General features: G+C 37.9%; 1 protein-coding gene and 1 long non-coding RNA gene across 4 annotated transcripts in view; one reads left to right on the top strand and one right to left on the bottom strand.

Moving 5' to 3' along the window:
- LOC135208586 (protein stoned-A-like) overlaps positions 1-17,119 on the top strand; it is a 65,926-nt gene extending 48,807 nt beyond the window's left edge. For 2 of the 3 annotated variants that reach the window (XM_064240937.1, XM_064240936.1), the window contains exon 2: positions 13,329-17,119. In XM_064240937.1, coding sequence (XP_064097007.1) covers positions 13,352-17,119 — 3,768 coding nt within the window. In that variant the 5' untranslated portion in view covers positions 13,329-13,351. Of the gene's footprint in view, positions 1-11,968; positions 11,989-13,328 lie in introns of those variants that run through there. The other variant, XM_064240938.1, reaches the window with a different exon arrangement.
- Positions 1-17,142, bottom strand: part of LOC135208588 (uncharacterized) — a 123,109-nt gene that overhangs the window by 79,944 nt on the left and 26,023 nt on the right. The window lies entirely within an intron of this gene.

Raw genomic sequence — 17,142 nt, 5'->3', positions numbered from 1 at the left:
CCCTCAAAATATTGCCCCTAACGGAAATTTTCACTAAATTTTGGCCACCCCTTTGAGTTTACCGAAAATTCACAATGCACTGTATTATTTCAAATGGTTGTAGGTTGTACATCAGTTCCTCAGATTTCGGATTCACAACTGTCTCCAGATCATCTAATGAAAACGCATTCAAAGAAACATAAACAAAAAGTATAACTTTTATCTGAATCGCCCTATATATATATATATATAGATATTATTATATATTATATATATTATATGATATATATATATATATATTATATATATATATATATATTTATTTATATATATATATATAGATACTATATCACGTCACTGATCAGAATAATAATAGACAACATTGCCACAGAAAATAACTCAACGCGTTCTCGATAAAAATGGAGAGACATGAGATATTTTGCAGTCCAAAGCGGTTTATTTTAGTACAAAATTATTCTGAAATAGCAGTCATTTAAATAACTTGAAGTCAAGATAATTTGGACTTATGTGGGAATCTGAACTTGAAAAGGACGAAAATTATCCGAAAAAATTAAACTTTTCCGAAAAAGGTTAGTTAACTTCTATTGGAGCCGAGTATCTTAGATGGCTTTCGAAAGTAGTTCAGACTGGAAAAATAATAGTCTCATACTGTCTGACGGCGAGATTTTGTTCTCACATGAAGAATGAACATCAAAATAAGACAACGAAGCAAAACAATTGAGAGAGAGGAGATCACAGGGACCGAATGACAATTAAAAACGAAAAGCGTCTTTTAGAGAAACAAACACCAAAATCCCTGCACCACTTGATGAAAGAGCAAAAAGGCTCCTTCAAAACCTGTCGGCTATTTACATTCGCCAGTCTGTTGACTTTCAGTCCCCTTTACGACCTCTTACACAGCTGAGATTTTAGTGCAGGTTCATGTACCACCCATTTCTTAACGAAGCACGGTGTTCAAGCCTCTTCTTTTAGCCGGCCTTGACAATGAAATGGCGCTATGAACTCCTTTCGCAAAGTTTCGGCTACTCCGTCATATTGTTCCCGAATCATCTTTCCTTCAGAAACATCACTTGAAGAGGACTTGTGAGGAATATGCATGATTCCGGTCAAGACCTATGACGTCGTGTCGAGTCTGGAACCTGGAAAGATATTAGCTTGTATGCGCGCGTGTTTGTTTGGCCTCTCATCTCCGCTCAAATACTCTCTCTCTCTCTCTCTCTCTCTCACTTTTCAAACATGCTCATTCTCAAGGGAATTTCTCTTTCTCTTTCTCTCTCTCTCTCTCTCTTTCAGCCTTTCCCCCATACAGCAACAATCTATTCCCGCCGAGAAAACATCCTCATGTGAATTGCTTCTGTGCTCCTTTAGCCTTCCCCGCATCTGCTATTCTTCATATGAAGATTACTTGACTGATATTTCAATAATAATACTCTTCTAACTTCATGGCCATCAAATTTCAACAAAACTTAGTAAACTTGTTTGCAAAAGTTTTCTACATGAGATAACCATTCAATTTTTTTACAACTGCGAGAGAGAGAGAGAGAGAGAGAGAGAGAAATCTTCGTGTGCAATAAATCGACGCTAAAGATTCACCCAGTTTCACTTACTATAGCGGAGTAGTTGATTTAGCCAGCCTTGTGCTGGCACCGTCTCTTGCTTTTCAGCAGCCCGTAAACGATTTTTCTAATATCTGAAACCGTTTCCTAGAGCAAGAATTTGGTCGAAATTGTTAAGCTTTCACGAGGGCGGGGAAGGGACTATCAGGTACTACTGACCGTAGACGCAGTGGAATAGCAGCATCGGAAGAAGCCGTAGCAATAGTGAAAGTCGCATTCATTCCCTGTAAGGGCTGGTCGACAGGCTATCGTTAATGGTAGTAGTTGATTCTAATTCCTAGAAATATTTGCCCGGTACGTGACATTTCATTCACATAATTCGTAAGGGAAATTTCGTTAAAATTACATTTATTTTTGCGATAATGAATAATAGGACTAGACAGGAAAACGAAAGAAAACTGTGCTTTCAATCCTACGATCTCTGTAGCTCGTAAAAATAATACCTATATTTCCTGTGTCCATTAACTACTGCGCTACACGATACTTCCATTTCCTTTATCATTGTTCTTTACCATTCTTCTGATTTTTCTCAGACGCACAAAATCTAAAAAAAGGACAAAAGAATATTATATATATATATATATATATATATATATATATATATATATATATATATATATATATATATATATATATACTTTTATTCTGTTGCTTGTCCTTGATGCATAGAATCTGAGAAAAAGAAAAGAAAATGGGGTTCAAAAGTTGTTACCTTTTGTTCGTTGAAAATGCTCAGGAAAAAATAGAGGAAAATACTAAACGTTTACTTCTCTATTCGTAATAAATGCCATAAAACCAACGAAGCCGGAAAAGGAAAAAATATATAACTTTTACCTACACGCGTCGGAAAGGCGAATGGAAACTTAAAATCAAATAGCAAAATGGATTATAATAACTTCTTATTCCTCGCCGTAATGGCCTGTCTGCTCAAAACCAACAGCCCCCCCCACTCCACCCCCCCCCCGCCAAAACCCACCCCCACCGCAATACCTACATGACATTTCCTCGGACCCAAATCCTTACTGAAGGTTCCTTTAGCGCTCTGCAACGTCAAATGGAAAAACATGAATCACATTCCCTTCTTATCTTATCAAGGTGCCATCTCATTCTCTTATCCGCGGTTCCTGACTTTCTCTCTCTCTCTCTTGTCTTCTGTTTCCATTTCCTTTCCACGAAGAAAGCGTAAACATTCCTTTGGCAAGTTGAGATTCTAACATATATTCTTTTTACTGGACTGGGTTTATTATCAGCTTTCTTTGGATACATCATATTTCAACATCAGTGGAATACTGTCTTGTAGGAATCAATCCGTTATTGTGACTCCGATGAAGTCACAGAATGACAATTGATATCAATAATGTCTGCAAAATTATCCTGGCTTTAAACAAATAATGCCTTAAAAGGAATGAGGAATGTTAGCGTTAACGACATTTTTAGGTTATTCTAAGCAAGAATTAATACTCATATTTATAGAAACAAATCATTCAAGAAACAAAATACCATACTATATATCTACTCTCTACATCCCCGCTTAGGTGCACACTAACATCCAGGTTTCCCCTTCCAGTAAAACACACACACTCTCTCTCTCTCTCTCTCTCTCTCTCTCTCTCTCTCTCTCTCTCTCTCTCTCTCCAGCTGGGACCCCTGTTGCGCTTAAAGTGAAAAAAACGAAATGGATATTTTTTTCATTCGTGATTAGACACTCTTTGTTGTCTGACACTCTAGTTGTAAGAATTGTTGTTTTGTTACTCGAGGAATAATGGAATTGTGATGCAGTGTCGTATTAGACTCCAGAGAAGATAACGTAAGGTTGATTCAGACGTCTTTTTGGTAAAGTCATAATCTTTTTATTAATTCCTTCGATAATACGCATACTTTTTTGCGAAAGCGCGCAGACACATATGCATACATACATACATGCATATATATATATATATATATATATATATATATAATATATATATATATATATGCTTTATCTATACATAAGCTTTATCTATACATATGTACACACACACATATATATATATTTTTTAATGGAAAAAGTATGAAAAAAACTGAACAACAGACAGTCAACCTGAAAACAATCAAAGATATAAAAAGAAAAAGAAATATTTGAAACTCATTAAGAGAAGGTAAAAACAAAGGAGAAAAACGGTTAATGAACAATATGAAACACTTAAAGAAAAGAGAATGAATTAATCTGAACCCTCCACAAAGCCTTATAGAAAATGAGAGAGAAATTATATCAAGGGATTAAAATAAATGAGTTGGAAAACAAAAAGACAAAGCTTCAGCAAAAGGAAAACCAAATTACGTGAAGACCAAAAACAAAATATCTCACCAAGAGATAAAAAAAAAATTAATCGAGCATCAATAGAAGAACGGCAGAAAAATGAGGAAACAACTAATTGAAACCCGGTAAGAGAATTGCGCAACATAAGAGAGGAAATAAACGATAAGAGAATTTTCCTGAAACGCTTCTAGAAGATGTCGTTAGAAGACAGCTTTTTTTTTTTTATCTCCCACAAAAGTCTCACCTGTTTTACCGATAATGGCAATCATTATCGGTATTGGGTAAACAAGGGAAACCATATTATATCGTAAAGAAATTTGGAAAAATGCCACTTAAGGAAGTAGTATCGTTTGTAGTTTGTAGTACTCCTTATCTTTGTGTTTGATGTGCTAGGCTAAAATGTGGTTGCAGGATATTTTTTCTCAGTTGGCTGTGAAATTAGTTTGTACAATGACTCTGTTAGGCTACCATCCCTGAGTATGGATCCGGGCTGTAACCAGCCTCCTAAGGATCTGACTCCTACTCCCATGTGTTCTTTGAATTCTGCCACGTTCTTAATTATTTTCACTGTCGTCAGTAACACACTTTCACAGAGCAAGCCCAGTGCGAGGTTTGTGCATCCAATCCTCTGCGGGATCTTCCCGAGGTCCTCTAGGATTACTCCTAGTGCTTACTGGATAAGAACAACTTCCACCTCAGGTTACCATAGGATCCATATTTCCATCTCGGGATCTTCGTATTTTCTCACTTTTTTCTTTCTTTGGAGGTCACTTTTGTGTCCCATGGTATGGTCACTTCTTGGATTTTTTATTTGTCATGATCAGTTTGGTCTTCGAGTTTGTATCACATGGTCAGTCCTCACATCATAGTCCAAGATTAACCTGACTTTTTAGTTTTCCCGCACTTTTTTTTCTGGTATGTGGTTGTACCAATTGTCTGTACACGGCAGGTTAATTTATTTGCAGGTCCTTCCAATGAAGCGACTTGGTGACTGTTATCATGCCTTCCCTTATGTTTATTTTAGGCAAATGCTGGACATTCACTTACGATGTGATGGTCTCCGTATTTTGCTCGCATTTGCGACACGTAGGTGATGTTCATGTTTGGCCGTCGATTTCATTGCGTCTTGTGCTGCAATCAACATGCCTTCAGTCTCCTTGACCTCTCCCCTAGTCAACCTTTGGTAACTGCCATCTCTAGCTACTTATAGAGTCCGCTGTTGGTATTGGCGATGCATTTGTTTGTTGTTTCCATATACCTTTCCTTTTGGCTGCTCACCCTTTCCTTATATCTTCGTCGACAAAAATGAATATTCATTCCAAGCTGTCCTAAACCACCCATCTCCAATGTGCTTCTTATAATTGTTATTATCATTCATCATGACGATCGAACCAAATATCCATTAATCCCAGAGAAGAGCTTCCGGCAAGCGCTGTAAAGAAATGCAAATTCGGACGAACGCGTTGTAATTTTGTTGTCTCTTGCCATTTTTATTACCTGCCAAGACATTAACGCTCCCTCTTCTTCGAAAACTATTTTTATCCCACCTTCAAAAAATTCTCTGGATAATTACGGGGAAGGAAATTCCTCATAAGACGTCCCTCGGGTCCTTTTTTCTTTTATTTTCTCCTCTTTCATCACGTCCTTTGCGTTTTCCCCTTTTTATTTCTCTCTTCACCAGTTGAATCTCATCTCTCTGACCCCTCGGTGCAAACGAGAGCCACTTAAAGCTCCCGGATGGACATCTCGTGATTCCTCGCACCCCACCCACCTCTCTCTCTCTCTCTCTCTCTCTCTCTCTCTCTTGATATTAATTTCCTCTACTCCCCCCCCCCCCACCCCCACCTTGCTCTCCTATGAGAGCTCTCTCTTCGTATTTCCGTTAAAACAAAATGTATATCTCTTAATAATACTTATAGATATATATTCACACATTCTCCTGGTAATTCAGCAATAGTTTAAGATATCGGTATTTAGTCTAAGCATACTTATAATTATGATTTGACGAAAAAGTTACACTAACAACCACACCCAGGAGACGAGACATGCGGTCTTCACAGGAGTGAAAAAGTAGTGTTAGATACGTTCAATTAAAATAATCGCATGCCCAAGCTAATGCTTACTGCCAAGGTGGAAGACGATACTATAGAAATAACTAAACTTCCCTTGTTAGATAAGATTTAAAAACCAAGAGAAGAAAAAAGAAGGCTTAGAATTTTGGGGGCAACTGACAGCGCTGACGAAGAAAGAACTTTCAAGATAGAAAATGGTTTTACTTGAGAAACTTTCAATGAAAACAGCTTTGAGAGTTTGCTGCTGGAGAGTCAAAGAAAACATCCGATTCACTGATGACTCAACCGTGAAGGGAAAAGAACAATATATAAAACCTCATTTTGAGAAAGTGAAAAATATCGTTCGTTCTGCTCCACCAACAAACATACAGAAAAAGGACCTGGAAATCAATGATTGAGGAGGGGTCTCTCTCTCTCTCTCTCTCTCTCTCTCTCTCTCTCTCTCTCTCTCTCTCTCTCTCTCTCTCTCTCTTCTGATACCTTTAGCATAAAAATTACCAAACGATTAATGTGCCGTCTGTCATTTTACGAGGTGCACCATACATTTTTCATTCCTCAGTTACAACATACTCGTTTATCTACGACTTATATGCCGGTAATAAATCGTTTGTAGGCAGTTTATACGACAGAGGATTCAAGGATAATAATCCGGAAGGACCTTTTTTTCCCTAGTTTCTAAATACCAGCGAAGTAACTAAAGTCTGTTCATTGGGGAATGTCAACAAAAACATTTACAAATATGAAAATCGAGCCATATTATTCCCGTACCAAAAGAGAAGAGAAATATTTATTGGTTGTGACATTTTTTCAGATTTTTCTTTATTTTTAATGTTTTCCATCTATCAATGGCAATTTGTAGTCGTAAAATAATAAAATCTTACTTTATACACATATACATATATTTATACATATATATGTATATGTAGTTATATAAATAAATATATATACATCTGTATACATATATATATATATATATATATATATATGTGTGTGTGTGTGTGTGTGTGTGTGTGTGTGTGTGTGTGTGTGTGTGTGTGTGTGTGTGTGTGTGAAATATACAGTAAGGCAATGAAAGGTTAAGGCGACAAAAATTCTGTTGAAAGCAAAAACATATCAAGTGCATACAAATAAAATCATGTATTTGCATAAAGTACGTGCTAGTATAAGAATGTGGTTATCTGCAACCACTGAAGAACGCAAATTATGATTAAATAATGTCAGTTTTCCACAGCAGAAAATCACCGAGTTACAAAAACATAATACCGATAAATATGTGGTGAGAGAGGCATAAAGACGGGAAAATTCTTGAGGGAGAGAGAGAGAGAGAGAGAGAGAGAGCGCGCGCTAGGAAAAGGAACTTTAATGAAAGTGCTGACGTCACAGGCCGGGTTAAAGCCCCAATATCACTGGAGCCAAGTTTGGCCCCGTTCCCAGTGTTATGCCCTCATCCTACCCGGTCCCCACCCCGTCCCCGACCCGGGAATGCCTAGCCCCTCCCAGACATTCCCCGCCCCTTTCCGCCACATTTATCTTTTCCTTCTTTTTCCTCTTCGTCGAAGTCTTCTGTGATTACTTCTCGCTTTTCGTTTTAGTTTGCTTTCATAAGAAGCCCCCCCCCCCCTTTGTTTTCTTTTTTTAGAAAAGTCTACAGCAATTTACAGTATAATGAAAGATAAATAACAGTTTGGAATTCTACAGTTCAGTTCACATTTCATATGGAAACTGGATATTCTCCATATACAAATGACAGAAATATTAGAAATCTTTTGGTGCCTCACTTATAACTGAAATAAGCATTTTACTTCGATAAGAACTCGCACCTGACAGTGTCGGATCAAGCACGCGAACAAAATCTTGGTACATAGGAGAAATAATAAACAGAATATAAATGTGTATACACTTAGTCATGTTCATGTTCATATGAATAAATAAATCTGTTACAATATACTATATACGTATATTTACATTTTACATGGCTACAGCCACCTCACATTGCGCTATTGTATATATATATATATATATATATATATATATATATATATATATATATATATATATATATATATATATATATATATATATATATATATATATATATATATATATATATATATATATATATATATATATATAGATATATATATATATATATGTATGTGTGTGTGTGTGTGTGTGTTTGCGTGCGCGTATGTATACAGTATGGCCCCTATGGGATTGTTCCATATGAATTGATTTCAACTATTGAATAATAATGATAATTTGTACATATATTATATATTATAATGCTTATGCAGTGGCTTTGATGATATATGGGCTTATAACTATGCGCGTCTATATATAAATCTGTCTGTTTTACACAAGCTAACAGCTGTTCCAGAGGCAAACATAATGCATAAATAAAAAACTGCTAAAAGTGTCTGGGAAAATGGCTGCGTACTTAAAGGAGAGTTTCTGTCTCCTCAGCAATCAAAGGATTAAGAGCCAAAGCTTAGCAAGCACTGATGGCCAATTTCATGGACTCTGCCTGCAATCAGCAGCTTGCAATTTGCAGAAACATGTCCAGTCACGGTGCTGAAACCGTTGATAGCTTTGGATCTCCTTATAAACCTATATATATATATAAATCGGAAAAGGGACGAATACATCTGTCTAAGTCTGCATCTGTGTCTGATGCTGACTGTCTCTCTGCTTCGCCTTCCATACTTTGGAACTCTCCTAACTTCGTTTTCACCGATTATGAAATCTTCAAGCCTGGGCTACATGAGGGTCCGAGGACTCTGCATCTGAACCTCAACTTCCCTCTCAAAGGAAACCAAAATGGACTCGGCAAATATATTGAAGCACTAAAGGATTTTCAACATTCCTTATATTCTTTTTTTTTTGTGCAGAGCCTATTCAGTTTCCATTTGAAATGTGAATTGAACTGTGGAATTAAAATCCTATTATTTATCTTGTAGTGTACTGTAAATTGCACTCTCTCTCTCTCTCTCTCTCTCTCTCTCTCTCTCTCTCTCTCTCACGCGCGCTTTGTGTCCCATTCGGGTGCGTCTGTGGTGAAATCTGAAACCTTAGAAGCAATTCTAAAACTTCTCACCACAAGGTTAGTGATCCATTCCTGGCTGGATTCTACGACAAACAAAAGTGTGAAGCGCAGGTCATGAAACCTCTGCAGAAGGAAATTCAATGCAATATTTTTGAATAATGAAATTCGTTTGATAGTAAGAGCAAAGCTTTTAAAGACGGGTAGATTTCCTTAATATTTTCAAGCGAATGCTGAATTATTACTTAGTGAAGAGGAATTCAAAGAATATAATATTATCGTTATAATCATCCTAACTAAAAGTTCAAATGTCGATTGCTTTGTTCCCAAAGATCATGAGTTATTTTCTGAGATCGTTCAGTTATTCTTTCTTTAAAAATGCATTCATTTTCTGCCTTTTGTCGTATGATTTCATTTTTTTCTCTTTTACCCTGACATTTTCTCGTACATTTCAGAAGACGGAAGTTAATTAAGATATGGAAAACATCTGTGCCTTCCTTTCATATGACAATGCTTCCCGATTTCGCCCGCCACAGCTCCCCCCCCCCCACCCCCCCCCCCCCCCCCCCCCCCCCCCCCCCCCCCCCCCCCCCCCCCCTTCTCTCTCTCTCTCTCGTCAGATATTTCAGATCTTATATTTTCCTAATTACTGTTGTAGAATCCCCCAAAATCTAAATATTCATTTCTTTCACGCCAATATCCTACATGCAGTAGCACAGGCCTGGAAAGACTACTTTAATCCCAAGGTGAATAAAACATAAAGAAATAAAGCCCATGTACCTAAATATTCCCATTTATTTCTGCATACTCATATGACTCTCAGACATGAAGCCTTTTATCACGGGCTGCGCATATCTCACGACGCACTGGAAGACAATATGATGATCTCTGTTCGGAATCCGACTGGAGATTCTTCAAAATTTAAAGTATGAAACTATTGTTAATGCATCTTTCAAATCTTCTATAGAAACCATATTAATGGTACAAGACAACAAAAGTGTGATGATCATACTCGTCAACGTTATCGATATTAATTTAAAAAACAAAGATACGAACAGATTTTTGGCTGCTCATGAAACGATGTCTAATGGTGGCGATATCTCTCTCACAACGATATCTCAGCTCTCATTCTACAAACAACTTACAATCTATAGATTTTTTGGCTCGATTCCAAATGATATAGCCCACCACCCATCTCTCTCTCTCTCTCCTCGTCTCTCTCTCTCTCTCTCTCTCTCTCTCTCTCCACTGGCCTCTTAAAGCAAGTACTAGTACGTTTGGTTCTCAACCGAGTAGATCTGAGCTTACTCCTTCGTTGCATAGGCAATGAATTAGGTCCGTGGTTACATGCCGACTGCTTTGGGTTGCAGCCATGGGTTGGGAGTGAATAATTAATAGGTGTCAGTGACCAGTACTTGGTAAAATGTGTATTAGAGTAAAACACTTCATCAGATATATATATATATTTATATATATATTTATATATATATATATATATATTTATATATATATACAAACATATATATATATTTTACATATTATATACAATATATATATGAATAATATTAATATAATAATATATTATAATTAATTATTATATATATATATATATATATCATATATAGATATATATCACAAAAATAGACACACAACTTCCCTGGAATCTACAGCATCCCGCAGTATTTAAGTCTGCTACGATATATATATATATATATATATATATATATATATATATATATATATATATATATATTTGTGTGTGTGTGTGTGTTTGTCTGTTTAATATGCAGGTGTCAATTTCTTTTCTTATTTGATGAATTATGGGGGAAAAGGTAGCAAGAACCACGATGATAAATAAGAAGAATTAATGGCCAATGTCTGACAGCACAACAGTGGACGCAGGTGAAAGGATTAAAATTAAACTCCAAATGGTTGCAGAGAAAATCGTAAAACAATAAACGATTAAAAAAATACTGCAAAGAAAGAAATGTTGGATGAGAGACCCTCTCACCTCAAGGAGCGCTTCAGCATGAGATCTCATGAGACCTCAGTCAATGAACTGTTGCAGATAAGGCCCCATCACTTAAGCCTAGACTGGGTAGGCTACAATGGCTTAAGAAAAAAAAGGAGAAGAAATAAGCAACATAGTCCCCTGACTTGTCGCCTTAGAAAATTTCAGACCTCTATTTGTAAACTAGTAAAGGTTTGAACAATCCAAAGCAATTCCGATTTCAGAGAAGGAAATTAAGCCAACCCAAGTAAAAACTCAAATATGCAACAACTAGGAGCCTTGATCTTACGAGTAGAAAGATCGACACACTGTTCACTTCAGGACAATAGCTTGAGAACAAGAGTATCTGAGGACATAGATATTATTCGAGTTGCACACTACCTACATAGCCAGAAACTTCGACACAGGCCAGATAAGAGTTAACCTTGCAATCCTGTATTCTGAAAAAGTGAAGTTAATTTTGTAAATGATTCAACCACAGACGTCTTAGTAGGTCAGGAACCCAAATAAGTTTTCATTATTACAAAAAGAAAAAAAACTCTCTCTCTCCCTCTTTGGAATTAGTGTTTTTGAACGTCAGGGCACAGCAAACTTTGCATAGATGACCCCTGAAGAATTCCGATAAGCACAAAATTCTTTTCAGCTCAAATATATGATGACCAGAGTACCTAGGAAGCTCGTATTTAGAAATGATGAAAATTCTCATATTCTTGATCATTCCTAAAACTAATGATTTTGACTCTTCGAACTGCAAGTCACTCTACTGGCCTTACGTATTTATATATTTATAGGTCGAGAAACCCAAAAACGATAGCAAAATCTGAGGACCTGTTTCAAAAGGGGGCATTTTGAGGAAAGGGCTAACCAGGACGAGCTACGAAGAAAGGAAGGGATACTTCTATTTCGATCAGTTGCTGTTCCTTCTGCCATCCGTGAAAGACCGAGAAACGGTCAGTGATGCTCCAGTTACTCAAAATACGATTCCGTCTTCTTTTTCACTCCTTGTACAGTTCATGAAGCCCGATAACCCCCATTTACTTGTTTATGTCATCTTTGCCTCCGTTAGTTCGTTTATTCAGTAAATAACGCTTCTTCTTTACGGCACATCTCGGGTACTACAATGTTCCCTTTCCAATAATCGACATTTCCGTCGGTAGCCCGTCAGCTATTGTAAGGAGTTGCGGGAAGGTGTAGGTTACAGAAGAGAAAAGAACCCGGCGGAGACAGAAAGGGGTTTTTTGTAGTCTCTCCTCGGTACTCTCGTGCCTAAGACTTATTCGTCTACCTTCCATAATCCGAAATGATCAGTTTCTTACCAGAGAAAATAGGTTATGGGGATTTATGTTTGCTCTCTTATCTAACTGCTTTCAAATAATTTCATGGGGTTCTTGTTTGATGCTTTTTTCCATGTAATTCGGTTATTCCTAATGTACCTCTCTGAGAAAAATCTAATGGCGCTACTTGATTGTAACTAGAAAAACCTGGAAAATGTCAAATCACCACTCCCTGATTTTTTATTACCAGCAACCTTACCCATTCTATAGTGACTGCTTAGCCCCTTGACTGTAAGGCATTTCCTGGAAGACTCACAAATCCATTTCCCCTATGAGTGTCAGGATGAAGAGGGTAATTACCTTCTTTCATTTCCGTGCTTCCTGAAGAGACTATTGTGCATAATTCCATTATGTTTTGTTAAGAAAGGTTGGTTTTTCTTTAGATGGCATCTATAGTCGGTTTTTACCAATTTTCTGGCATTCACAAAGCACAAATGATTCAAATTGATATTCTTTGAATAATCTTCAAGGGGATAATTATCAGCAAAATTACCAACCTCCAGTATCGACGGCCATTGCCACTGCAACACGAACTTTTCCGTGAATTAGTTAGCCAATAATTCTTCCCAATGTACGGAGAACATTTATATGGCTTCAGTCCCATTTCTGTTTGTGCCAAGATATGTGTGATCTTTTTCCACCATCCCGTTAATTCATCCTTGTATTTTTTCTTTCGTGCAAGTACACCAACTACTGGAGACTGATTTATACAAAAATCGAACCTTCTTTGGGACATTAGTTTTTTTACACATTAATGTTCTCATTATTAGGAATAAGTCCCTCTCATAATCATTCTCGTTTTCGGTTGACAGACCAAATTATAAATATATTGATAGCAATATGCACATTTCTGTTTTGCATCAGTTTTGTTAGCTCAGCGTTAACATTAGTAAAATAATGTTAGTATTACTACTATGACAAACTTACAGCTGACACAGACTTTTCTTGATTTTCAGGGTCTCTCCATCGACGAAATACGATGCTCAAAATAAAAAAAGGAATCAAGAAAAAAATCAAAGGAAAGAAAGGAAAGAATGATGAGTTATTTACTCCAGAGGAATTAGAGCAGTATAAAAGAGAAAAAGAAGAAGAAGCACGACGACTTGCTGGGCAGCAACAGCAGCAGCAGCAGCAGCAGCCAGAAACTGAAGAAGAGAAGGAAAACATACCAGGAGAGGCAGAACCAGCAGCACCTGAACAGGAAGGAGCAACAGGAACTTCTGAGACTCAGGAGGCCTCATCATCTAAAGAAGACTGGAGAAGTTTCTTTGCTGCAACCGATACCGTTCTTAAGAAGACCACAGACAACCTCAACCTAATCAAGGAGGCAAGTTATTTTCAGAAGAAAGAAGAGCTCAGCCAGAAGGAAGTTGAGGTGGTTCAGGAAACATCTGTTGAAGCACCATCACCTGCAACTACCAGTGGAAAGAGGTGGGTTGACCTTGAGAAGGGAGGAATAGATGAAGAATCACAGGATACCAGTGAAGAAGTAAAAGAAACTGAAGAGCCTGAGCCAGAGCCAAAGTCTGAACCTGAGCTTGCTCCCCTCCAATTCATTGAAGATCTTCCAGATGTTGATGTTGATGACTTTACTGAAGTTTTTGACACTACATATGTTGATAATGTAGAAAGTGGGCAAGTCAAACTTCATTATATCCCTGATAGCCCAACAACAGAAGACCCTAATGAGCCTGACCCTTTTGATACATCAGTGTTCGACAAGGTTTTGCATGTTGAGGAACCAAAACCAAAGGAAACCAACAAAAAGAAACCAGAACCTGAGAAAAAGAAGAAGCAACTTGTAAATTTAGGTTGTGCAGTTGAAGTTTTAACAGGCAAGGTTCAGACTGCAGATAAACCTTCTGGAACACCTCCACCAGACTCAAAACGTCGACGAGTTATTCCTAAGGAGATCAACTTACTAGCAGACGCTGCTGGTGAAGAAAACTTAAACACCCAGATAGGTGAAGAAGAGAACGATAAAGAAAACGATACAGAGGATAATACAACTAAGGAACTTGATGGTAATATTCTTGATGACATACTTTGTGTTACAGATGCTATTGATTTACCGGACACAAGTGTAGTCCTCTGCCCAACTCCTAGAGCTACATCCCCCTCTGTTCTATCTGAAGACGGTAAAACAAATGAAAATGCAGAGTTAGTTGCAGAAAATTATCTTGAATGTGAAAATAAAGAAGTAGATTTAAGTGAATTTTTGGAATCAAATGGTGAAGACCACGATAACAAAGAATCCAAAGACAGTGGGAAAGATCTAGATCTCAAGGATCTTGTTGCTGAATTTGATATTATAGACAAATCTGAAGTTATAAATGAAACACTGATTCCAACCGAGCCTGATCCTATTGAGGACGAGTTTGATGCAGAATTTGCTTTCTTAGCAGCAGAGTCAGTTGCAAAAGCAAAGGAAAAAGAACTCACAGATCTTGAAGACGATCCTTTTGATACATCTGCTGCTGCACAAGTTCTTGGTCCAGAAGAGACTCAAGAAACTGAAAAAGATCCATTTGATGTAGGTTTTGCAGAAGAAGCTTTGGGTGAAACTGTTCCATCAGGAAAACCTGTAAAACCACCACCACCTAGACCAGCATTTCCAACAGCCAACAAAGTACCTGAAGAAGTAGATCCCTTTGACACTTCAATTGCAGATGCACACTTGCCTGTAGATCATCTTGCCTCTCCAGAAGCTACTCTAGACCTCCCTGCAACTTTGCAGCCACATTCAGGTGCTGATATTTCAAAATCTGAAAGTTTTGATCCTTTTGATACTTCTATTGCTGAAACCTTTGGCAAGACTGAATTAAAAGTTCTTGAGACTGAATTACTAACTACTGATCAAAAGCATGGGAAGAGCTTGAAGGAAGAAGACATTGATGATTTTTATTTCAATCCAAGAGCAGAAGAACCAGAAACTCAAGAAAAACCCTCTCCCCCTTGCTTGTTAACAGCTGGTGAAGAAGAGGTTGAAAGTGGGCCAGTTCTAACTCCTTCTCAAGAGCCACAAGAGGACGATTTTGATCCATTTGACACTTCCATAGCAGCAAAAGTTGCAATAAAGTCACTGGAAGCTGAATTACTTAGTGACTCAGCTCAGCCATCTTCAGATAAAAAACAGCCACCTCCTCGACGTCCACCCAGCCCAGGACATATATTTGCTACAACACCCACTGATACAAATCCAGCACTTCAGCCTTTTAATGTAGGTGATCAAGATAAGAGTGTTGACACAGAAATAGATCCATTTGACACATCTATCGCTGAAAATTTTGGAAAAACAGAATTAAAGGCACTAGCGGACGAACTTTTAACAAGTGATCAACCTTCACAAGTAGTGCCAGAAGTTGAGAAGGAAAGGCCTGATACTAAATCCCTTCAATTGCCAGTCAAGCCACTTCATCCACCATCCCCAAAGTGTCTGTTGGCAGCAACACCTGTTGATGAGCACCCAACACTTAAACCAACACTTGAACCAACAGATAACAACTCCAATACAGACGACAAAGAATTTGATCCATTTGACACATCTATTGCTGACCAGTTTGGGAAGACTGAACTAAAAGTTCTTGAAACTGAATTGCTTGTCGCTGCCAGTAACCCAGTTGTTGAAGAATTTGACGACTTTAATCCTCGTGCAGAAGCAGACGTGCCAACAAAACCTTCAAAGCCATCCCGACCTCCATCCCCTGCTCAGCCTCAGTGCCTATTAACTGCTACACCAGCAGGTTCTCCACCAGGTGCTGAACTGCTTGCACCTACAGAATTCAAAACATCTGCAACTAGTGAAGATTTTGATCCATTTGATACTTCTATTGCTGAAAAATTTGGTAAAACTGAGTTAAAGCAGCTTGAGAGTGAACTATTAAGTTCAGCAAATACTGTAACTGTCATCACTGACGATTTTGACCCCCGAGGTGAAGAGACCAAGAAACCTCCAGTTCCTCAGAAGCCAAGTCGACCAGGAAGACCAGCAGTACCAGCAGCTCCCTGTCTTCTTGCAACAACTCCAACTGATCAAAGTGTGCCATTGCAGCCTAGTCTGAATACTGCTGAAGAACCTAAAGCAGGCGTTACTCCAGAAGACTTTGACCCATTTGACACTAGCATAGCTGAAAAACTCTGCAAAACAGAGATTGAAGCCCTTGAAGAAACCCTTTTTACTAACAGCAGTACAGAAGCTGATATCAAAACAGCAGCAAATTTATCTTTAGCAACAAGTAACGCACCTAGCTTCTCTGCTGATCACTTTCTTTCTTCTTCCCCAACAGAGAATCTTGGGCCAACACTACAGCCAGTCCAAGGTCAGCAAGAGGAAGAACCTAAAGATTTTGATCCTTTTGATACCTCTATTGCTGAAAAGTTTGGAAAAACTGAACTTAAAACCCTTGAGTCTGAACTGTTATCTGATTCTGGTGTTAAAAGAAACTTAAGTGACGACGAATTTGACCCTCGAGAAGAAGAAACAAAGTTGCCAAAGCGCCCAAGTCCTCCTATACAAAAGCCAGACACTCCTGTGAATCTTCTTGACTCTGCTGAAGATCACAATATCACTGTTCAACCTCTCCAAGCAAGTAAGCAACAAACAGCAGAGAACCTTGAAGCAGATTACGATCCATTTGACACATCTATAGCTGCAAACATTGGGCCAAGCAAAGCAGAATTAAAATATCTTGAGTCAGAACTTTTAAGTGCTGCAGAAGACCCATTTGATACCTCTAACATAGCATAACTTTAAACTTTACAGCTTATAAT

The sequence above is a fragment of the Macrobrachium nipponense genome, chromosome 35, assembly GCF_015104395.2.
Source record: "Macrobrachium nipponense isolate FS-2020 chromosome 35, ASM1510439v2, whole genome shotgun sequence".
NCBI classification, from domain to species: Eukaryota; Metazoa; Arthropoda; class Malacostraca; order Decapoda; family Palaemonidae; genus Macrobrachium; species Macrobrachium nipponense.
Note: the sequence above shows the minus strand (reverse complement) of the source record. Positions and strands in the feature narration are given on the sequence as shown.